Here is a 24,553-nt window from a genome sequence, read left to right as displayed (position 1 = left end):
CCAGTACAAACCTGGTAATACAATCTTAAAGATGCTCCACCACTGACAAATGGTATTTTTTCACTATAAAAAACAGGAGCAGACGATTAGTATTTTTCTTTAGTTACAAAAGTTACTTACATTACACTATTACCACCAATGGAAAGTTTGAGCTTCTAATTATACTTCAAGTTAAAATATGAAAAATAATTAATTGCATCCGGAAAAAATTCTGTGGCATTATATCCTATATGGAATGAAGTACTGATTGCGCATGCACCAAAGGCAAAACGAATTATCTTATAGTGTTTTTTTTTGCGTTAATTAAACACATATTTACACGATTAAACACCAATTTTTGTTCAAATAATGAATATCATTTATGCTCTGTCGGGGCGATGGAGCATCTTTAACATCTGGACGCGCTTATTTACAACCAAAAGCAATTTACATATTACTTACAATTCATTATTAATGAACAAATGGATGAAAGTAAAAAGATTTAGGACAAAAATCTAGTAGCCCTTGAACTTCATGTTAAAACAAGCCTTTCACTAATTATGGTTTGATGTGTTACTCCATCATATTGAGAATCTTACCCGATAGGTTTGTTTTCTTTATGGAAGTCACCAATTACTCTTTTCACATCCGTATCAACTTTCATATTCTCAGCTCCATCCACAGCAAATGTACACCTACAAAATCCATCAATGATAAGGCTGATATCTCTATATGACAATTACTACATTTAAGAATTTGTTTACAACGGTCAGAAACCTCCATCTAAAGCAAATGTACACCTACAACATCCACTGTCAACATTGATCAGGCAGAAATATCTATGTGTCAATTACCACATTTCAGAATTTGTTTACAACGGTCAGAAACCTTCCAGTTACAGAGTTTTAGCAAAGCAGTTAGTGGCACAGGGATTTATTTTTCATGAATAAGTGTATTTATTCTGCTATATTTCCAGGTTCAATTTATTGTTCTTACACATTGACCGACATTCAATTATTCAAGGTGAATAAATCCATCAGTAATCAGATTTTTTTATTCAGAGACTTGAATTTGAGGGTCAGGAAGTTCAATATATACCAGGAATGCATAACAGGAAATGAATAATTCATCGCGTTGTTCGGTCTCTTCATATTACTGACAGATTACATTTAAATTAGTACTGGCCGCGGCTTTTACTCTAATGCAGATTATAGCCGTGTACTAAAACTGAAAAAAATTGGCCAAAAACAAAAAAAAGGCGATACTCAGGTGCAACTTACAATCTGAAACAAGAGATCCCAGAGGGATCTTGGCGCCCACCAAAGAATGATCTATGTCTGACAACAGAAAGAGGGATCTTTTCCCTGCTTTTCAAACTTTTACTGCATACTATATAAATATATATGAAACTTGAGAAAGATCCTTCCAGTACTTTCTGAGATATGTAGCAGTAACTTCAAACTTCAATTATCAAAATCCAAGATGGCTACCTGTCGATCATCTTGCTGACCGAAAATGCACTAGACCCCTTGAGGAACCTGTACATGAAGTTTGAGAAAGATCCCTTCTGTACTTTCTGAGAAATAACGGTAACAAACTTTAATTATCAAAATCCAAGATGGCCGCCATTCGACCATCTTGTTGACCGATCTGTCTCAAAATGCAATATGCACAACTAGGGTCCTAGGGGAACCTTCATATGAAATTTGAGAAAGATTCCTTCAGTACTTTCTGAGAAATAGCGGTAACAAACTTTAACTATCAAAATCCAAGATGGCCGCCGGTCGGCCATCTTGTTGACCGATCACTCCCAAAATGCAATATGCACAACTAGGGTTCAAGAGGAACCTACATATGAAATTTGAGAAAGATTCCTTCAGTACTTTCTGGGAAATAGCAGTAACAAACTCTAACTATCAAAATCCAAGATGGCCACCAGTCGGCCATCTTGTGGCCCTGCAGGTAGGGCGTTAGAATTGTACCTGCTGCCCCTATTGCATGATCGTAAAAGGCGACTAAATTTAGGATCTTATCTTTTCTATTCTTCCTAACTGACTTTATCCTTCCTAATGCCTCCCTTGGCACCGCCTCACTTTTGGCCTTGAGTTGAGCGTTCGCCCCTGTGAGGAAGGCTCTGGGTTCTGTCCCCCTGGCCGAGACACACCAAAGTCTATAAAAGTGGTAGTTTCTGCTCCTGCTTGGCGTTCAGCATACAGGGAGTGTGACGACTGGTTCGCCCGTTGTCAGTATAATGTGACCGGGTGGGGTGTGTTGCTTGGTGTCTTCGGCGGCATGCTCCAGTGATATAGCACTATAAAAAGGGCAAACGTTCCACTATACAAGAAGACACAACATGAATATACCGCAGTCTCCCGAAACAAATACCTCGCAGAGCATACACTCAACACACCGCATACATGGGAGGCCGTCCTTACATGACCATAGCTGTTAATAGGACGTTAATTAATGAAACTAACACAAACTAACACAAAATCTTGTTGACTGATTGGTCCCAAAATGCAATATGCACAACCGAGGTCCTAGGGAAACTTACATATGAAATTTGAGAAAGATCCCTTCAGTACTTCCTGAGAAATAGCAGTAACAAACTTTAACTATCAAAATCCAAGATGGCCGCCGGTCGGCCATCTTGTTGACCGATCACTCCCAAAATGCAATATGCACAACTAGGGTTCAAGAGAAACATGTATATGAAATTGGAGAGAGATCCCTTCAGTACTTTCTGAGAAATAGTGGTAACAAACTTTAACTATCAAAATCCAAGATGGCTGCCGGTCGGCCATCTTGTTGACTGATTGGTCCCAAAATGCACTATGCACAACTAGGGTCCTAGGGGAACCTACATATGAAATTTGAGAAAGATACCTTCAGTACTTTCTGGGAAATTGCGGTAACAAACTTTAACTATCAAAATCCAAGATGGCCGCCGGTCGGCCATCTTGTTGACTGATTGGTCCCAAAATGCAATATGCACAACTAGGGTCCTAGGGGAACCTACATATGAAATTTGAGAAAGATCCCTTCAGTACTTTCTGAGAAATAGCGGTAACAAGAATTGTTAACGGACGGACGGACGGACGGACGGACGGACGGACGGACGGACCACGGACCACGGACGAAAGGCGATTTGAATAGCCCACCATCTGATGATGGTGGGCTAAAAATACAGTAATAATTCCTATCTTAAAATTCTGGCTTAACTTAGACTTACAAGTTTTTAGCAGCTCCAAATCCACCCGGGAAGATGATGGCATCAAATTTGGAAGAGTCTAAATTTGAAAGAGCATCAATCTTTCCTCTTGCTATCCTGGCAGATTCAACAAGCACATTTCTGTGGGGAGAAAACAGCACATTTTTTCAATTAAGGTGCTAAAGTCAAATCAATATTAGCTTGATAAAAATGTGAAAACAAATTCTACTCAGGGAAGTACCTTCTTTTTCTCTGATATATCTAATACCAGCATTCTATCTCCATAAATAGCAGGAGAAACAAAACACAGGAAATGAATAATGGTAACCAAACCAATAACTAACTCCCCAAATATCCAAATAATGATTTAAAATGTTCTATTATTCTTTGAGAAAGAACAAAAATAATTGAAAATCACACAGTCATGTGTATTGTATTTTGATGTGTATTTTTGCAATATGTTTGGTATCCAGTATTTGAATTTGTATTTTTCATTGATCTTTGTTTTAATTTCGATATGTGTATTTACCTATTTGGCTCCATCAGCTCCCCCTTGGTATTTTGATGTGTGTATTTACCTATTTGGTTCCATGAGCTCCCCCCTAGGTATTTTGATGCGTGTATTTACCTATTTGGTTCCATCGGCTCCCACTTGGTATTTTGATGTGTGTATTTACCTATTTGGTTCCATCAGCTCCCCTTGGTATTTTGATGTATGTATTTACCGTTTTGGTTCCATCAGCTCCCCCTTGGTATTTTGATGTGTACATTTACCTATTTGGTTCCATTGGCTCTCCCTTGGTATTTTGATGTGTGTATTTACCTATTTGGCTCCATCGGCTCCTCCTTGGTATTTTGATGTGTGTATTTACCTATTTGGTTCCATGGACTCCCCTCTTGGTATTTTGATGTGTGTATTTACCTATTTGGTTCCATGGGTTCCCCCTTGGTATTTTGATGTGTGTATTTACCTATTTGGTTCCATGGGTTCCCCCTTGGTATATTGATGTGTGTATTTACCTATTTGGTTCCATGGACTCCCCTTGGTATTTTGATGTGTGTATTTACCTATTTGGTTCCATGGACTCCCCCTTGGTATTTTGATGTGTGTTTTTACCTATTTGGTTCCATGAGCTCACCCCTTGGTATTTTGATGTGTGTATTTACCTATTTGGTTCCATCGGCTCCCCCTTGGTATTTTGATGAGTGTATTTACCTATTTGGTTCCATGGGTTCCCCTTGGTAATTTGATGTGTGTATTTACCTATTTGGTTCCATGGACTCCCCCTTGGTATTTTGATGTGTGTATTTACCTATTTGGTTCCATCGACTCCCCTCTTGGTATTTTGATGTGTGTATTTACCTATTTGTTCCATCGACTCCCCTCTTGGTATTTTGATGTGTGTATTTACCTATTTGGTTCCATCGACTCCCCTCTTGGTATTTTGATGTGTGTATTTACCTATTTGGTTCCATGGACTCCCCCTTGGTATATTGATGTGTGTATTTACCTATTTGGCTCCATCGGCTCCCCCTTGGTATTTTGATGTGTGTATTTACCTATTTGGTTCCATGACCTCCCCCATGGTATTTTGATGTGTGTATTTTACCTATTTGGTTCCCTGGGCTCCTCCTAGGTATTTTGATGTGTGTATTTACCTATTTGGTTCCATCTGCTCCCCCTTGGTATTTTGATGTGTGTATTTACCTATTTGGTTCCATTGACTTCTCTCTGGTATTTTGATGTGTGTATTTACCTATTTGGTTCCATGGACTCCCCTTGGTATTTTGATGTTTGTATTTACCTATTTGGTTCCATGGACTCCCCCTTGGTATTTTGATGTGTGTATTTACCTATTTGGTTCCATCTGCTCCCCCTTGGTATTTTGATGTGTGTATTTACCTATTTGGTTCCATGGACTCCCCCTTGGTATTTTGATGTGTGTATTTACCTATTTGGTTCCATGGGCTCCTCCTAGGTATTTTGATGTGTGTATTTACCTATTTGGTTCCATCTGCTCCCCCTTGGTATTTTGATGTGTGTATTTACCTATTTGGTTCCATGGACTCCCCCTTGGTATTTTGATGTGTGTTTTTACCTATTTGGTTCCATGACCTCACCCCTTGGTATTTTGATGTGTGTATTTACCTATTTGGTTCCATCGGCTCCCCCTTGGTATTTTGATGAGTGTATTTACCTATTTGGTTCCATGGGTTCCCCTTGGTAATTTGATGTGTGTATTTACCTATTTGGTTCCATGGACTCCCCCTTGGTATTTTGATGTGTGTATTTACCTATTTGGTTCCATCGACTCCCCTCTTGGTATTTTGATGTGTGTATTTACCTATTTGTTCCATCAACTCCCCTCTTGGTATTTTGATGTGTGTATTTACCTATTTGGTTCCATCGACTCCCCTCTTGGTATTTTGATGTGTGTATTTACCTATTTGGTTCCATGGACTCCCCCTTGGTATATTGATGTGTGTATTTACCTATTTGGCTCCATCGGCTCCCCCTTGGTATTTTGATGTGTGTATTTACCTATTTGGTTCCATGACCTCCCCCATGGTATTTTGATGTGTGTATTTTACCTATTTGGTTCCCTGGGCTCCTCCTAGGTATTTTGATGTGTGTATTTACCTATTTGGTTCCATCTGCTCCCCCTTGGTATTTTGATGTGTGTATTTACCTATTTGGTTCCATTGACTTCCCCCTGGTATTTTGATGTGTGTATTTACCTATTTGGTTCCATGGACTCCCCTTGGTATTTTGATGTGTGTATTTACCTATTTGGTTCCATGGACTCCCCTTGGTATTTTGATGTTTGTATTTACCTTTTGGTTCCATGGACTCCCCCTTGGTATTTTGATGTGTGTATTTACCTATTTGGTTCCATCTGCTCCCCCTTGGTATTTTGATGTGTGTATTTACCTATTTGGTTCCATTGACTTCCCCCTGGTATTTTGATGTGTGTATTTACCTATTTGGTTCCATGGACTCCCCTTGGTATTTTGATGTTTGTATTTACCTATTTGGTTCCATGGACTCCCCCTTGGTATTTTGATGTGTGTATTTACCTATTTGGTTCCATCGGCTCCCCCTTTCGTATTTTGATGTGTGTATTTACCTATTTGGTTCCATGGACTCCCCCTTGGTATATTGATGTGTGTATTTAACTATTTGGTTCCATGGAATCCCCCTTGGTATTTTGATGTGTGTATTTACCTATTTGGTTCCATGGACTCCCCCATGGTATTTTGATGTGTGTATTTACCTATTTGGTTCCATGAGCTCCCCCTAGGTATATTGATGTGTGTATTTACCTATTTAGTTCCATGGGTTCCCCCTTGGTATTTTGATGTGTGTATTTACCTATTTGGTTCCATCGGCTCCCCCTTCGTATGGTTCACCACATGCATCTGTTCTACATTTGGAGCAAACATGGACACTTCTGCTCCCCCACGACTCAAATGGACTAAAGTCCTAAATATAATCCCATACATATATTATAAAAATCATATATTTCATCTTCAGTTACATATACATAGCAATATGTCCTGATTGATTTTCTTAAAGACATTATTTATTTGCCTACACAAGATTATTCCAATGTCTCAAAATTCACTCATCAAAGTTCCTACATCTTAACATTAGAAGAAGGAGAAAAGAATTATATTACTCTAAAATAATCAATAATACTGAAAAATCCATCATACATTACCTGATATTTTAAGAACATACACTAAACTATTTGTTACCTGCTTAAATATATAAGTTTATGATTGACGTGTTTAAGCAGTACATATTATATTTATTTTTTGTATTTATTTTATTTTTCAAATTTTTTTCTTTATAGATATATAAGTACATATTAAATTTGTGAAATGACAAGAACTGTACATACGCTGATGCTTCATGGACTTCCGTTCCATCATACACTCCACAACCAGACAAAATCTACAACAGAAGTTAATAATAATTATACTTATTTAAACTTGATTACATGTTCGGATAAGCAGTTCATCTTACACATGGTCAAGATCAATATAAAATATACAATATACAATAATATGTACAGACTATACTAAGTTATTAAACTTTTAATTGCTATAACATAATCGGTTTTATTTTAGAGATCCATAATAATATTGTCATTGTTTAAAACTAGACCGGTAATTAAACAGGAAGAAATATTGCTATGTACATGTATGTATGTCCCAAGGCCTAATGTCTGTAACAGTCAGACCGGTCAGTCTAATGTCGCTTCCTAGCTCTTCCTAGCTGTCAATGTCATAATGTTATGTTGTAGTAACATGAGTAACTTGTCATTTGTACACGTATGCGATATTTGATCAGTATATATACTGGACTGGCCAGTGATACATACGGAGACATACAGACGGGGACGCACACTTGTGTGTGTGGGCCCATTGGGTCCATAATGCCTGGCAGTGTTAAATTGTACTCCTTCTCACCATATGTATACATGTATTTGATGTAAATACAGCAGAATAAAACGTCGACTACATACTGGAGTCTTTCATCTTTCAACTCAACTCAACTTATGAACCTCACGGACGATGTACCTACAACCAACTTCAAGCCATACTCCAACTGCAAATCCACCATCAAATTTAAAATATTTCATTGCAAAGGTGGAATATGTCAGGATATGAGCTAAAATGCTAAATACAAAAGACATTACAAAGTTAGAGAATACAACAATTTTTTAAAGATAAATGTTCCTGAAAAATCATAAAGGGGAGAAAACTCAACAGGGGAGATAATCTTCCAAAAAAGTATTGCTAGATTTGGTAGTAACTGTTGTAGTGGAAAAGATCAGACAGTGATATCATTTCCGGTACGACAGAAGCTACATTTGACAGAGAGATGTGGGCATGCATACAATTGTGTGTATTAATATATAGCTGATAATACACAAGTTAAATCATAACATAAATTGAGAAAGAGTTCCCTTTGAACCGCCGCTAGATTTTTATGAGAAAACAAATTTTTGGTGAGAAGATAAATTAATTGTCCACTTCATTCATTCTCAAATGTACACACACAAAAAACCTCCATAACTATTATGGTATCAATTAATCAGGATTAATTTTGAAGTCATAGTTTTGTATAACATTTAGAACAATCGTAAGTGTCAAGTATGTGAGTTCAAATCTTACCAAGAGAAAAGTAACAAAAACTAAAAGGAGTATTTCCGTTTGTTATAACTTGTATTATCATCATTATATAGTAAGCAATATATAAGGGTGTTCTATGGATGCCACAAGTAGGAAAGTAGCTACAAAAATAGTTTTATTTATTTTTTCTAGATTGAATATTTCTTTTTTAATTCTTTTTAATCCCAAAAAGATCATGCCCCAAATTTTCTTGGTACCCCTTCAGAAGAAACCTTTTCAAACACTTGACTACAGCGAGAATAAATAATTTATGGAGAGGGATCAAAAAGGAACTCTTTCCCATTTAAATATACAATTTGTACATGCACAGTATGTATTTTATATCTAAAAATTATTTTAGGAAGTTTATACATATATACTTGAGTACATGCACTAGACATTTTCATATACTCTTTGAATAATACTATTGATGTTTCTTTCTTTTCAAAATTATTGTCACATCTCAAGATATTCATAAAAAATCTCTATCTATGCACAGTGTAGTAAATGGGACCACAACATTTTCAATATGTCACCCTAGGAAACCATCGCAACCTAACTAGTGTATGCTGAATACGTGGGTAACTGACGATGAAGTACTGTGTACATGTACAGTCATAAACAATTACATGCTTCTGGTACAGTTACTGAGTTAGTACAAAATATCTGCAAGGACACACGAGGACAACACGATCTAAACAATACTAAGTAAGCTGTAAGCTGTAGACATTACCACGGCAACCTTGGAACTCATTACTCCAGAAGAATGAAAATGACACTTAAGAACACTGCTGACAATGCTTGTGTGCTTTGAGATAAATGCCTTCCTGATGCTGCTCAAAGTCCTAGCCATACTGGATCCGGAGAATATAATAAAAGAAAACAACTCAAAATAATATATTGTGAAAAAATACAGAGGCATAACGTTGCTGTCTAAAATATTTGATTAAATATATAGGAATATATTTACGAAAAATATATTAGACAAATAATTCAAAATATTGATATGACTAAAAAAATATTTTTTCCATAAAAATTCCGTAACAAGCAAAACCGGGAAACGGACCAAGAACACGTTTCTCGTTTTGATCATGGTCGTGGAGAGGCATGATAGAAAAGGAGATATATTGCTTTTATTTTCAAGCAGCTATTTGACACAGACACATAAAACAGAAAGTTGTCGAATGAAAATCCCGACTATTTAATTGTTCTTATGAGCTGATTTTTGTGTCATGCTGTTGAAAATAAGTTCGTGTGAATATTGATTACCAACTTACAGTGTATTGAAATGTCAAATCCCGTCGAAGAAGTCGGTACGGTGGTTCGGCAAGTGGAAATGGAGTCAAATAGCAGTGATGATGACGAATCGTTTTCTGACACCGTAAAAACAGTGGAACAGTTCCATGACTCTTTTGACACTGTGGTGACATCTGGTGTTCAAGAAACAGATTGTAACATATCACAGAATCACGCTTTATCACAGAACACGGACGTGAAGGAAGCAGAGGGAAGGTATGTTGACTTGAGACACTCTCGGACAGATAGGAAATGTGTTCAGGTAGAAGATAATGACGATATCGAAAAACGTGGTATTCAAGTCACAGATAACAACGACATGGATGACATTGCTGCTAATTTTTCAAATATCAATGCGAAAGATTCAAATGGTATAACTAGTCAAACATCAGATTCTGAAACTAAGAATGACTCCAATGTGCCAAAATGCACGGATAATGAATTTGATTTTTGTGAAGAATATTCAAAAGACAATGAAAAAACATCCAAGGAAATAAACAATGTGGATGAACTTCTTGAAAATGAAGATTCTGAAAGTGAAGAAGAGGAAGACTACGAATCAGCAGAAGAAGGAGAAGCAAATGAAGAGGAATTGAAGCAGTTAGAAGAAAAAATGACCGATGAAGAAAAGGAGGTATAATTATTATGTAACCCTGGTTAATACTAGCCACAATATATCACTCAGCTAGAGAGAACTTCTCTTTAGTTTGATCGATTGAGCGTCAGACTAGTAATCCGAAGGTCCCAAGTTCAATCCCTGGCAGAAGCAGGTATTAAATTTATTGTAAATCCTGTTTCATTAGGAGATATGCTCTTATTGTGTTTTTCAAATTTTCTTCATAAAAGCTTTCTTACTGTCAGCATTGTGTATGTCTTAAAGGAAGTGATTATGATCAGCTTGTATTTCTAGGATTGTACTTGCTTTATACCCTCACTTATTCATAAATTATTAGTGTAGGCATGCATATTCGTACATGGGTACTCATATATATATATAATTTTTGAGAAACGTGTATACATGTATAACATAGTACATACTATAAATGGACATGCAGAACAAGAATATCTATAAATCTAATTCTGTTTTTAGGTATGATATAAATTCACATAATAATAATAATAATAAAAACTTTATTTCACGAGGGTTACATATTTAGTACAGTACTAATCTTACATATGGCCCTCACAACAATACAACCAAAACAAGAACAAACATGTAATACATTCATATTGACAGGAATAAAAAAAATATATTGTGATTTTTCAGTCAATTTCATATTCAAACACAGATTTTGTTTTTAAACAAATAAACTTATGTTGATTAATACCAAACATACCCAGTATTTCCATTGCATTGAAATATGAAAATGATCTATCAATCATTTAAAAAAACAAAAACACGATATTGTATCTACCTGCAGCTATATATATATAGGGAGACAGCAGCCTATGTGGTGTTAATAATATACATGTCGCGGCTCAGGCTAATTCTTTTACATAACCAAGAAGCAAAATATGGCATAAATGTATTGTTCTGCATTTCTTATGAAACATTTAACTCAATATATTGACAAATTCCACGTCATTGTTTAGTATTTTAATTGATACCGTTGTAATTACAAATCGTTGATCAATACGACTAAGCAGGTACAGTATGTACTCTGTACCCATACTCGAGCCAAAGTCACACAAATGAACTACATAACCACTGAGGAGGTAATAAAATTATTTTTAGGCAAGACAATTCACCTAATAATGTAAACCACTACTGTCAGAGCGATTTGAGCTGTTCTAGCAAAAGTTGCATTACTTTACGAGGTAAGGACAGGGTTCGGCATACAAGAAGTACGACCACAATGTGTAATGGCGGACAGCGAGCGAGTTTGAACATCTACACACATGTCACCACCATGGGCTTTTCAAGCATATCACAGTAAAACCGACTGATCTAATTTCCATTAGAACTGGATTTTTGCCGATATATGTACAAATTTTAATGTTCTCTTAGACTGAATTGTCCCTTTAATAATATACATGTATATAGATAAAAATTACATGTAACATGAGAATGCAAAGAAATTTCAGTTTGATAAAATACATTGTTAAAAAGTAAGTTTTAACATTCTTTTTGAAGGCAAATAGTGATGGCATAGTTTTTAAACTCACTGGTAAGTTATTCCAGAGCTTAACTCCATTGATTGTAATTGCGGGATTTTTTGAACAATTCAGAGTGTGCTCTAGGTAGGATTAATTTATTTTGTGTTGTTGATCTTAACCCATATTGATACATTTCATTGCAAGAAATAAAACAATTTTTTAAATATTCAGGTGCCAGATCATTTAATGACCTATAAATTACAGTAGTACACATGTATGATACGGTACATAATTCTATATTTGAAAGGAAGAGCATCAGTATCTTTAAACAGCTCTTTGCTTGGAGTCAAAGTTGATTTGTTCCTGGGTCAGGCCATTCCCCCATACAACAGCAGCATAGTCCATTATTGGGGTAATATATGCATTGTTATAAACTTTTTTGGCATCAACATTCAAACATCTAGACATTCTATGTAGTAAAGCAACTGCCGTGGCTAGTTTTGATAAAACTTGTTTTACTTGTTCTACCCAAGTGAGGTTTTTATTGATGTGTACATCGAAAAGCTTTTGACATGATGTAGAATGTATTTCCTCATTATCTGTGTACAATACCATGGGCATATGATCACCCGACTTTTGTTTACTGGAAATTAACACAGATTTGTTTTTCTGTTGATTTAGTTTCATGTTATTATTTGTACACCATTTTACAATTTGATTCATATTTTCTTGGAGTTGACATGTAACAATAGTATAGTCAATACCCTTTACATGCATAGTACTAGTACTGTCATCTGCATACATATCTATATATATATATTTGACAATTTTTCACATATAGCGGCCGGCATATCATTTACATAAGATATAAACAATAAAGGACCCAGTATTGATCCTTGTGGAGCTCCCAATTTTATGAATTCAGATGATGAGGAGCTATTTCTATACTGAACGTTTTGAACTCTGACACATAAGTATGAAGCAAACCAACTAATACCTCACGTTGAAATATTGAAACATTTTAACTTGTGAAGAAGTATATTATGATCTACTAAGTCAAAAGTCTTCCTAAAATTTATCAATATTGCTCCTACCATTTCGTTTTTATCTATGCAATCAATCAATCTATCAATCAAATAGGCTAGGGCTGTCTGACATGAATGTTTAGTCCTAAAACCTGACTGTGCAGAATGTAAAAATTAGTATTTTACAAGATATTTATAATCATGATTATAATATGTTTTTCAAATATTTTTGAAAGAGTTGGTAATATAGATATAGGTCTGTAATTATCAAGATTGTCTTTTTCGCCACCCTTATGTAATGGTGTCACTCTTGCCTCGTTAAGAGATTATGGAAAACGAGACTTTGATAAACTTAAATTTATAATGAAAGTCAAATAGGGAGAAATAATAATGTTACATAATTTTATAACCCTTGGGCTTATTCCATCAATACCAGATGGTTTTGTTTCATCCAGCTTTTTAATGTTTGATTCAACTTAATTCCTCTAATTTTATGTGAGGAATGCAGAAAGAATTCTGAGAGGATATCAGCCTTGATTATGCATGTTCTTCCATTTGCATATGATCATTATAATCAAATTCTTTGTATTCAACTAGATTTGAAACGTTTACAAATTGTGCATTTATTTTGTTTAGAAACCTTTGTTGATCCAAAATAATCACACCATTATCACACTTCAGTTGTTAAAGTGAATAGTCGGGCAAAGGAAACCAGTCTAAATGCGTTCTTTGGCCTTCCAAAAGTCATTGTATACCATAATGATGGTCAAGTTCTGCTTACGGTGTCCAGTTTTGACCATTGAAATTTTGGGGAAGCCCCGTGTAAATTTAGCACAGTTCTAAATATAAATTCTCCAAACTCTTTGAAAACGAGGCTGCGTGGAAATGTCAACATGGACATGTGTTTCTCAGTCGTGTCGGTTTCGTTTCGTGTGATAAACCACTAATGCGGTATGCAAATTGTTGTTTTGAGATGATACATTTGATGCAAATGAAGTATTCTTACATTAATGACAATGCTTTGTAATCATTTTTCGATAAAAGCATCTTGTACATGGAAATCGACACAAATATTCGGCCGATGCAGAGATGGGGCCCCGGCAAGGGGCAATTATTGCAGCATAGCATTCGTCGTATTTTACATCAATCGAATCATGAAGGTTAAAATACAAATAATCGTAACATAATTTCCCATTTAAAACCACACGAAAACGTTCCATAGAACGTCCATGCATGTAGCTGTCAAAGATGTGAAAATAAATTAGCTCATACATAGATATTTTTACAAGTACAATATATGTGTTCAATTATTCCTGTAGTTTTTTGCAGAGATTTAATTAAATTATCTATGTCTCTGGTTGGTTTTTTTTTTGTAAACAATATTTGAGTTCTGGAGAGAGATGACATGAATGTCCAGCTGGAAGGAAAGAAACTTTTATGATGTATATGTATCGTACAATGTATATATGTAAACGTACATTCCATGTAGCTGCTATAGAATTACAACTAGGAAATTCTCTCAAACATTGATAATATTTAATTCTTCACATTCATGTAGGCCTATGCTGTGAGAATTAACACATCATATATATTTCCAGAAAACATATAGGCCTACATGTATGTTTACTTTCCTTTTCTGTTGTTTCCTGTTCTTTTTTGTGCTCTGGAGAAAAAGATGATTGAGTTGAAGAAAAGTAATTAATTAAGAGAAATGTGTACCACAGTACTTTGTCTGTAGCCGAGGGTTTCTATACTGTTTTAATAGTCCAGTAATTAATAATTAAATTGAAAATTTCAAAATTAAGATGAAATTGTAAATTCCATTTTTAGCCCACCATCATCAGATGGTGGGCTATTCAAATCGCTTTTTGTCCGTGGTCCGTCCGTCCTTCCGTCCGTCCTTCCGTCCGTCCGTCCGTTAAGCAGCCATCTTGGATTTTAATACTTAAAGTTTGTTATCGCTATTTCTCAGAAAGTACTAAAGGGATCTTTCTCAAATTTCATATGTAGGTTCCCCTAGGGCCCTAGTTGTGCATATTGCATTTTGGGACCAATCGGTTTTAACAAGATGGCCGCCAGGCAGCCATCTTGGATTTTAATAGTTAAAGTTTGTTATCGCTATTTCTCAGAAAGTACTGAAGGGATCTTTCTCAAATTTCATATGTAGGTTCCCCTAGGGCCCTAGTTGTGCATAATGCGTTTTTGGATCGATCGGTCAACAAAATGGCCACCAGGCAGCCATCTTGGATTTTGATAGTTAAAGATTAATATCGCTATTTCTCACAAAGTACTGAAGGGATCTTTCTCATATTTCATATGTAGGTTTCCCTAGGGCTCTTGTTGTGCATAATGCGTTTTTGGATCGATCGGTCAACAAAATGGCCGCCAGGCTGCCATCTTGGAATTTGATAGTTAAAGTTTGTTATCGCTATTTCTCACAAAGTACTGAAGGGATCTTTCTCATATTTCATATGTAGGTTTCCCTAGGGCTCTTGTTGTGCATAATGCGTTTTTGGATCGATCGGTCAACAAAATGGCCGCCAGGCTGCCATCTTGGAATTTGATAGTTAAAGTTTGTTATCACTATTTCTCAGAAAGTATTGAATGAATCTGTCTCAAATTTCATATATAGGTTCCTCTATGGCCCTAGTTGTGCATATTTCGATTTGGGACCGATCGATTTACAAGATGGCCGCCAAGGAGCCATCTTGGATTTTGATAGTTGAAGTTTGTTACTGCTATTTCTCAGAAAGTACTGAAGCGATCTGTCTCAAATTTTATATGTAGTATGTTTGCAAAAGTTTGAAAAGCAGAGAAAAGATCCCTCTTTCCATTGTCAGACATAGATCATTCTTTGGTGGGCGCCAAGATCCCTCTGGGATCTCTTGTGATAGTTAAAGTTTGTTACCGCTATTTCTCATAAAGTATTGAAGGGATCTTTCTCAAATTTCATATGTACGTTCCCGTAGGACCCTAGTTGTGCATATTGCATTTTGGGACTGATCGGTCAACAAGATGGCCGACCAGCCGCCATCTTGGATTTTGATAGTTAAAGTTTGTTACCGCTATTTCTCAGAAAGTATTGAAGGGATTGTTCTCAAATTTCATATGTAGGTTCCCTCTAGGACCCTAGTTGTGCATATTGCATTTTGGGACTGATCGGTCAACAAGATGGCCGACAAGCAGCCATCTTGGATTTTGATAGTTAAAGTTTGTTACGGCTATTTCTCAGAAAGTATTGAAGGGATTGTTCTCAAATTTCATATGTAGGTTCCCCTAGGACCCTAGTAGTGCATATTGCATTTTGGGACTGATCAGTCAACAAGATGGCCGCCAGGTAGCCATCTTGGATTTTGATAGTTAAAGTTTGTTACTGCTATTTCTCAAAAAGCACTAAAGGGATCTTTCTCAAATTTCATATGTAGGTTCCCCTAGGACCCCAGTTGTGCATATTGCATTTTGGGACTGATCGGTCAACAAGATGGCCGCCAGGTAGCCATCTTGGATTTTGATAGTTAAAGTTTGTTACCGCTATTTCTCTCAGAAAGCACTGAAGGGATCTTTCTCAAATTTCATATGTAGGTTCCCCTAGGACCCCAGTTGTGCATATTGCATTTTGGGACTGATCGGTCAACAAGATGGCCGACCGGTGGCCATCTTGGATTTTGATAGTTAAAGTTTGTTACCGCTATTTCTCAGAAAGTATTGAAGGGATTGTTCTCAAATATCATATGTATGTTCCTCTAGGACCCTAGTTCTGCCTATTGCATTTTGCGACCACCATCTTGGATTTTGATAGTTTAAAGTTTGAAAAGCAGAAAAAAGAATTGTAAGTTTGAAAAGCAGAGAAAAGATCCCTCTTTCATTTGTCAGACATAGATCAATCTTTGGTGGGCGCCAAGATCCCTCTGGGATCTCTTGTTGAATGAAGTGGTTCCTCTCCTTTGAGAGTACACAGTGTGTATACCCTTTTTGGTTTTTAGGAATAATACCTGAATAGGAACCTGAAATAACATGACAATCAATCAGGTATGTGTGTGTTGGGGGGTGGGGGTGGGGGGGGGGGGCTAAAAGACAGAAGAATCATGAGGTTGGGAAGTTGTAACTTGAGTGGGGGGTTGAAATATAGAAGAAATAGCTACAGATAACTGGGAAGTGGAAGGGTGCTTTATCATTGATCTGGTCATTGCATATTTGGGGTTTACATGGCTTTTTTTTGGTTATTTAGTCTCATTGATTTTGGAGTAACTTTGAATCCATATGGTACTGTATATCTTTCTTTTTTCCATGTGTAGCTATTTCTTCTGTATTTCACCCTCCGCCCAAGTCACAACTTCCCAATAGGTACCACTTTTTTGTTTAGAACTCAAATCAAAGACAGATGTACATAGTACTACATACTTATTTTAGTCTATGTGTTTGTAATCACTGTTACTACAGTATTAATACATAAATGGTCTATGTACAAGTTACACATAGACAATAAATGTGAAATTTGGTTCAGACAAAAAGATTTTTAACATTTCAGATAACTTGCTAGTTTTATGGTCTTATTTATATGTTGAGTCTACTCTCTTGTAAAGTAGAATTTAGACAATCCTAAGACAATGTTATCTATATTGCTATATGTAAAAAAAAAATCCTTATATTTTAAAAGTAATTGAAAAGCTATCTCACAAGCCCTGACAAACAAATGGGCAGGCATATGGATGCAAGAATTATAATCACTGGATCTAGAGGACTAATATAAAACAAATATTTCTACAAAGTTAATCAATGAAAAAGTATTGCATCATAATTTTATTTAATGATTACAGTTGAAAGGAACATTTTATAAATTAATACTGTTTAAATGTTCTGTTCATGATCTTCTAGGTCCATATTGGAAAAGTTTACTTTCAAGAGCACTCAAATCAACATTCTTCAGTCTTCATTTGATGCTAATTGTATGTATATGTATACATACACTTGTATACAGGTCCAAGGGATGAACTTTCTGTATTCATGTCACTATGCATGCATGGTGCCTGAAAAAAAGAACCAGCAATTTTTTATATCTGTTGAATATGACAAAAATTGAAATGATCAATTTCAAATATATATAAATGAATAAATGTAGGTTCATTCTACAGGTTTTTTTTTATTTTAGAGAAAACATTTTATAAGTTGTGAATGTGTCACTGATGCAATTGATAGAATCAAATATTGTTTCAAAAAAGATACAAAATTCATTATCTATAGTTCCAACAAAAATTCAGAATAATTATAAATGATACATGGCTGCAGTACATTTCAACTCTGTAAAGTTTGTCATATACACATGAACCAGGTACAGTTGTAATAAATATACAAACACTATTTATTATTATGACCAGAAATAATATTGTATGTGTCCTCCAAATATATCTAAAGAACAAGCTAAAACCTACATGTACATATGTATATGTGTATATCAGAACATATACAATACAATTTTACCAATTAACCTACAATGTAAATCCTATATACAATGTATGTGTATAACACTACCAGAACATGTACAGAACAAAAACTTACAAATTAAAAATCTATAAATATATACATCAGAACTGTATGAATTGACCGGTAGCATACAGGGCATTCATTACCCCTAAAGAGGCCCCACTAAAGAACCGCTATTTACCCCAGGGTTACGTTTTACGCGATTGGGGAACAGGTATGAAACATGTGACCATATGTGACCACTCATTTATGAAAAAATACTGCTAGGGACTATTTACATAATGATCAAAATACGAAGACTCACTCACAATCAGCTGAGCAGGGAGTACCGGGTACGTAGTAGGCCTAGGTACGTAACTGTTACAGTAGTAGTCCGCTAAACCTGCCTATATTATTAGACTTTTTTAATTTTTTTTTTTTTTTGCCTCATATATAGTCAGCTCGCGATACCTCTTAAAAATGTGAAATCGTAGGCCAGATTTGGCCTACGCTACGTCAGCGGTATATTTCTAATATATCGTCCATGCAATTCCGGGAAAACATACACATACCTATATATTGGGATCTTATGTACTACCACTGCCCCCATGTTACATCCCATTTTATGAAATTAAACAACTCTGCACAATGAAATTCTTCCGAGACCCTTCTATTTCACACATTTGTAATGGCCGCCGTAGAGCAAACGGCAGCCAATCAACTTCGCTTCCGGTTTTATTTTTAAAAAACCACGTGTAGTTGAAAGATAAACAAAATGCTAGCCAGTTAGAGTTTTTATAGTGAAATTATGGTCGACATACACGACATGTTGTCAAATACTCAAATTGAACACGACTATTGCTGGTACCGCATCACTTTCGCGATATTCACGTTGCATATACATGTAGCATATACACAGATGAATTTTGTTTATCTTTCAACTACACGTGGTTTTTTAAAAATAAAACCGGAAGCGAAAATGATTGGCTGCCGTTTGCTCTACTAAATGTGTATACGGCGGCCATTACAAATGTGTGAAATAGAAGGGTCTCGGAAGTATTTCATTGTGCAGAGGTGTTTAATTTCATAAATGGGGTGTAACATGGGGGCAGTGGAGTACATAAGATCCCAATATATAGGTATGTGTATGTTTTCCCGGCATTGCATGGACGATATAATAGAAATATACCGCTGACGTAGCGTAGGCCAAATCTGGCTTACGATTTCACATTTTTAAGAGGTACCGCGAGCTGACTATATATTAGGCAAAAAAAAAATTTAAAAAAAAGCCTAATAATATAGGCAGGTTTAGCGGACTAGATTTTGTAAGTTTTTGTTCTGTACATGTTCTGGTAGTGTTATACACATACATTGTATATAGGATTTACATTGTAGGTTAATTGGTAAAATTGTATTGTATATGTTCTGATATACACATATACATATGTACATGTAGGTTTTTAGCTTGTTCTTTAGATATATTTGGAGGACACATACAATATTATTTCTGGTCATAATAATAAATAGTGTTTGTATATTTATTACAACTGTACCTGGTTCATGTGTATATGACAAACTTTACAGAGTTGAAATGTACTGCAGCCATGTATCATTTATAATTATTCTGAATTTTTGTTGGAACTATAGATAATGAATTTTGTATCTTTTTTGAAACAATATTTGATTCTATCAAATGCATCAGTGACACATTCACAACTTATAAAATGTTTTCTCTAAAATAAAAAAAAACCTGTAGAATGAACCTACATTTATTCATTTATATATATTTGAAATTGATCATTTCAATTTTTGTCATATTCAACAGATATAAAAAATTGCTGGTTCTTTTTTTCAGGCACCATGCATGCATAGTGACATGAATACAGAAAGTTCATCCCTTGGACCTGTATACAAGTGTATGTATACATATACATACAATTAGCATCAAATGAAGACTGAAGAATGTTGATTTGAGTGCTCTTGAAAGTAAACTTTTCCAATATGGACCTAGAAGATCATGAACAGAACATTTAAACAGTATTAATTTATAAAATGTTCCTTTCAACTGTAATCATTAAATAAAATTATGATGCAATACTTTTTCATTGTTTAACTTTGTAGAAATATTTGTTTATATTAGTCCTCTAGATCCAGTGATTATAATTCTTGCATCCATATGCCTGCCCATTTGTTTGTCAGGGCTTGTGAGATAGCTTTTCAATTACTTTTAAAATATAAGGATTTTTTTTACATATAGCAATATAGATAACATTGTCTTAGGATTGTCTAAATTCTACTTTACAAGAGAGTAGACTCAACATATAAATAAGACCATAAAACTAGCAAGTTATCTGAAATGTTAAAAATCTTTTTGTCTGAACCAAATTTCACATTTATTGTCTATGTGTAACTTGTACATAGACCATTTATGTATTAATACTGTAGTAACAGTGATTACAAACACATAGACTAAAATAAGTATGTAGTACTATGTACATCTGTCTTTGATTTGAGTTCTAAACAAAAAAGTGGTACCTATTGGGAAGTTGTGACTTGGGCGGAGGGTGAAATACAGAAGAAATAGCTACACATGGAAAAAAGAAAGATATACAGTACCATATGGATTCAAAGTTACTCCAAAATCAATGAGACTAAATAACCAAAAAAAAGCCATGTAAACCCCAAATATGCAATGACCAGATCAATGATAAAGCACCCTTCCACTTCCAGTTATCTGTAGCTATTTCTTCTATATTTCAACCCCCCACTCAAGTTACAACTTCCCAACCTCATGATTCTTCTGTCTTTTAGCCCCCCCCCCACCCCCACCCCCCAACACACACATACCTGATTGATTGTCATGTTATTTCAGGTTCCTATTCAGGTATTATTCCTAAAAACCAAAAAGGGTATACACACTGTGTACTCTCAAAGGAGAGGAACCACTTCATTCAACAAGAGATCCCAGAGGGATCTTGGCGCCCACCAAAGATTGATCTATGTCTGACAAATGAAAGAGGGATCTTTTCTCTGCTTTTCAAACTTACAATTCTTTTTTCTGCTTTTCAAACTTTAAACTATCAAAATCCAAGATGGTGGTCGCAAAATGCAATAGGCAGAACTAGGGTCCTAGAGGAACATACATATGATATTTGAGAACAATCCCTTCAATACTTTCTGAGAAATAGCGGTAACAAATTTTAACTATCAAAATCCAAGATGGCCACCGGTCGGCCATCTTGTTGACTGATCAGTCCCAAAATGCAATATGCACAACTGGGGTCCTAGGGGAACCTACATATGAAATTTGAGAAAGATCCCTTCAGTGCTTTCTGAGAAATAGCGGTAACAAACTTTAACTATCAAAATCCAAGATGGCTACCTGGCGGCCATCTTGTTGACCGATCAGTCCCAAAATGCAATATGCACAACTGGGGTCCTAGGGGAACCTACATATGAAATTTGAGAAAGATCCCTTTAGTGCTTTTTGAGAAATAGCAGTAACAAACTTTAACTATCAAAATCCAAGATGGCTACCTGGCGGCCATCTTGTTGACTGATCAGTCCCAAAATGCAATATGCACTACTAGGGTCCTAGGGGAACCTACATATGAAATTTGAGAACAATCCCTTCAATACTTTCTGAGAAATAGCCGTAACAAACTTTAACTATCAAAATCCAAGATGGCTGCTTGTCGGCCATCTTGTTGACCGATCAGTCCCAAAATGCAATATGCAGAACTAGGGTCCAAGAGGAACCTACATATGAAATTTGAGAACAATCCCTTCAATACTTTCTGAGAAATAGCGGTAACAAACTTTAACTATCAAAATCCAAGATGGCGGCTGGTCGGCCATCTTGTTGACCGATCAGTCCCAAAATGCAATATGCACAACTAGGGTCCTACGGGAACCTACATATGAAATTTGAGAAAGATCCCTTCAATACTTTCTGAGAAATAGCGGTAACAAACTTTAACTATCACAAGAGATCCCAGAGGGATCTTGGCGCCCACCAAAGAATGATCTATGTCTGACAATGGAAAGAGGGATCTTTTCTCTGCTTTTCAAACTTTTGCAAACATACTACATATAAAATTTGAGACAGATCGCTTCAGTACTTTCTGAGAAATAGCAGTAACAAACTTCAACTATCAAAATCCAAGATGGCTCCTTGGCGGCCATCTTGTAAATCGATCGGTCCCAAATCGAAATATGCACAACTAGGGCCATAGAGGAACCTATATATGAAATTTGAGACAGATTCATTCAATACTTTCTGAGAAATAGTGATAACAAACTTTAACTATCAAATTCCAAGATGGCAGCCTGGCGGCCATTTTGTTGACCGATCGATCCAAAAACGCATTATGCACAACAAGAGCCCTAGGGAAACCTACATATGAAATATGAGAAAGATCCCTTCAGTACTTTGTGAGAAATAGCGATAACAAACTTTAACTATCAAATTCCAAGATGGCAGCCTGGCGGCCATTTTGTTGACCGATCGATCCAAAAACGCATTATGCACAACAAGAGCCCTAGGGAAACCTACATATGAAATATGAGAAAGATCCCTTCAGTACTTTGTGAGAAATAGCGATATTAATCTTTAACTATCAAAATCCAAGATGGCTGCCTGGTGGCCATTTTGTTGACCGATCGATCCAAAAACGCATTATGCACAACTAGGGCCCTAGGGGAACCTACATATGAAATTTGAGAAAGATCCCTTCAGTACTTTCTGAGAAATAGCGATAACAAACTTTAAGTATTAAAATCCAAGATGGCTGCCTGGCGGCCATCTTGTTAACCGATTGGTCCCAAAATGCAATATGCACAACTAGGGCCCTAGGGGAACCTACATATGAAATTTGAGAAAGATCCCTTTAGTACTTTCTGAGAAATAGCGATAACAAACTTTAAGTATTAAAATCCAAGATGGCTGCTTAACGGACGGACGGACGGAAGGACGGACGGAAGGACGGACGGACCACGGACAAAAAGCGATTTGAATAGCCCACCATCTGATGATGGTGGGCTAAAAATGGAATTTACAATTTCATCTTAATTTTGAAATTTTCAATTTAATTATTAATTACTGGACTATTAAAACAGTATAGAACCCCTCGGCTACAGACAAAGTACTGTGGTACACATTTCTCTTAATTAATTACTTTTCTTCAACTCAATCATCTTTTTCTCCAGAGCACAAAAAAGAACAGGAAACAACAGAAAAGGAAAGTAACATACATGTAGGCCTATATGTTTTCTGGAAATATATATGATGTGTTAATTCTCACAGCATAGGCCTACATGAATGTGAAGAATTAAATATTATCAATGTTTGAGAGAATTTCCTAGTTGTAATTCTATAGCAGCTACATGGAATGTACGTTTACATATATACATTGTACGATACATATACATCATAAAAGTTTCTTTCCTTCCAGCTGGACATTCATGTCATCTCTCTCCAGAACTCAAATATTGTTTACAAAAAAAAAAAACCAACCAGAGACATAGATAATTTAATTAAATCTCTGCAAAAAACTACAGGAATAATTGAACACATATATTGTACTTGTAAAATATCTATGTATGAGCTAATTTATTTTCACATCTTTGACAGCTACATGCACGGACGTTCTATGGAACGTTTTCGTGTGGTTTTAAATGGGAAATTATGTTACGATTATTTGTATTTAACCTTCATGATTCGGTTGATGTAAAATACGACGAATGCTATGCTGCAATAATTGCCCCTTGCCGGGGCCCCATCTCTGCATCGGCCGAATATTTGTGTCGATTTCCATGTACAAGATGCTTTCGAAAAATGATTACAAAGCATTGTCATTAATGTAAGAATACTTCATTTGCATCAAATGTATCATCTCAAAACAACAATTTGCATACCGCATTAGTGGTTTATCACACGAAACGAAACCGACACGACTGAGAAACACATGTCCATGTTGACATTTCCACGCAGCCTCGTTTTCAAAGAGTTTGGAGAATTTATATTTAGAACTGTGCTAAATTTACACGGGGCTTCCCCAAAATTTCAATGGTCAAAACTGGACACCGTAAGCAGAACTTGACCATCATTATGGTATACAATGACTTTTGGAAGGCCAAAGAACGCATTTAGACTGGTTTCCTTTGCCCGACTATTCACTTTAACAACTGAAGTGTGATAATGGTGTGATTATTTTGGATCAACAAAGGTTTCTAAACAAAATAAATGCACAATTTGTAAACGTTTCAAATCTAGTTGAATACAAAGAATTTGATTATAATGATC

General features: G+C 35.8%; 2 protein-coding genes and 1 long non-coding RNA gene across 3 annotated transcripts; 1 reads left to right on the top strand and 2 right to left on the bottom strand.

Annotated features, from left to right (window-relative positions):
* Positions 1-559: 559 nt before the first annotated feature.
* Positions 560-9,247, bottom strand: LOC138313449 (glutamine amidotransferase-like class 1 domain-containing protein 3, mitochondrial). The gene is made up of 5 exons (XM_069253876.1): positions 9,105-9,247; positions 7,096-7,148; positions 6,564-6,674; positions 3,212-3,331; positions 560-674 (listed from the first exon to the last, which is right to left on the bottom strand). The coding sequence occupies exons 1-5, from the start codon at positions 9,222-9,224 to the stop codon at positions 575-577; spliced, it is 504 nt and encodes a 167-aa protein (XP_069109977.1). The 5' UTR covers positions 9,225-9,247; the 3' UTR covers positions 560-574.
* Positions 9,248-9,523: 276 nt separating this feature from the next.
* LOC138313451 (aspartate and serine-rich protein-like) lies at positions 9,524-10,307 on the top strand. The gene has a single exon (XM_069253878.1). The coding sequence runs from the start codon at positions 9,660-9,662 to the stop codon at positions 10,305-10,307; it is 648 nt and encodes a 215-aa protein (XP_069109979.1). The 5' UTR covers positions 9,524-9,659.
* A 7,264-nt stretch (positions 10,308-17,571) lies between these two features.
* LOC138313450 (uncharacterized) lies at positions 17,572-18,690 on the bottom strand. Its single transcript, XR_011207189.1, has 2 exons — positions 18,579-18,690; positions 17,572-17,816 (listed from the first exon to the last, which is right to left on the bottom strand). It is a non-coding gene; the product is annotated as an uncharacterized lncRNA (long non-coding RNA).
* Positions 18,691-24,553: the final 5,863 nt, after the last annotated feature.

Source organism: Argopecten irradians, unplaced genomic scaffold (genome assembly GCF_041381155.1).
Source record: "Argopecten irradians isolate NY unplaced genomic scaffold, Ai_NY scaffold_0685, whole genome shotgun sequence".
NCBI lineage: Eukaryota > Metazoa > Mollusca > Bivalvia > Pectinida > Pectinidae > Argopecten > Argopecten irradians.
The sequence above is the reverse complement of the archived record's forward strand: the minus strand, read 5'-3'. Positions and strand labels throughout refer to the sequence as shown.

Excerpts from the sequence above, each read along its gene's own strand:
- LOC138313449 (XM_069253876.1), bottom strand. The coding sequence starts at position 9,224 with ATGGCTAGGACTTTGAGCAGCATCAGGAAGGCATTTATCTCAAAGCAC. Across the intron at positions 3,332-6,563 it reads GAGCCGATGGAACCAAATAG|AAATGTGCTTGTTGAATCTG; the intron begins GTAAATACACAC and ends TTCTCCCCACAG. Across the intron at positions 675-3,211 it reads TTTGGAGCTGCTAAAAACTT|GTGTACATTTGCTGTGGATG; the intron begins GTAAGTCTAAGT and ends TGGATTTTGTAG.
- LOC138313451 (XM_069253878.1), top strand. The coding sequence starts at position 9,660 with ATGTCAAATCCCGTCGAAGAAGTCGGTACGGTGGTTCGGCAAGTGGAA.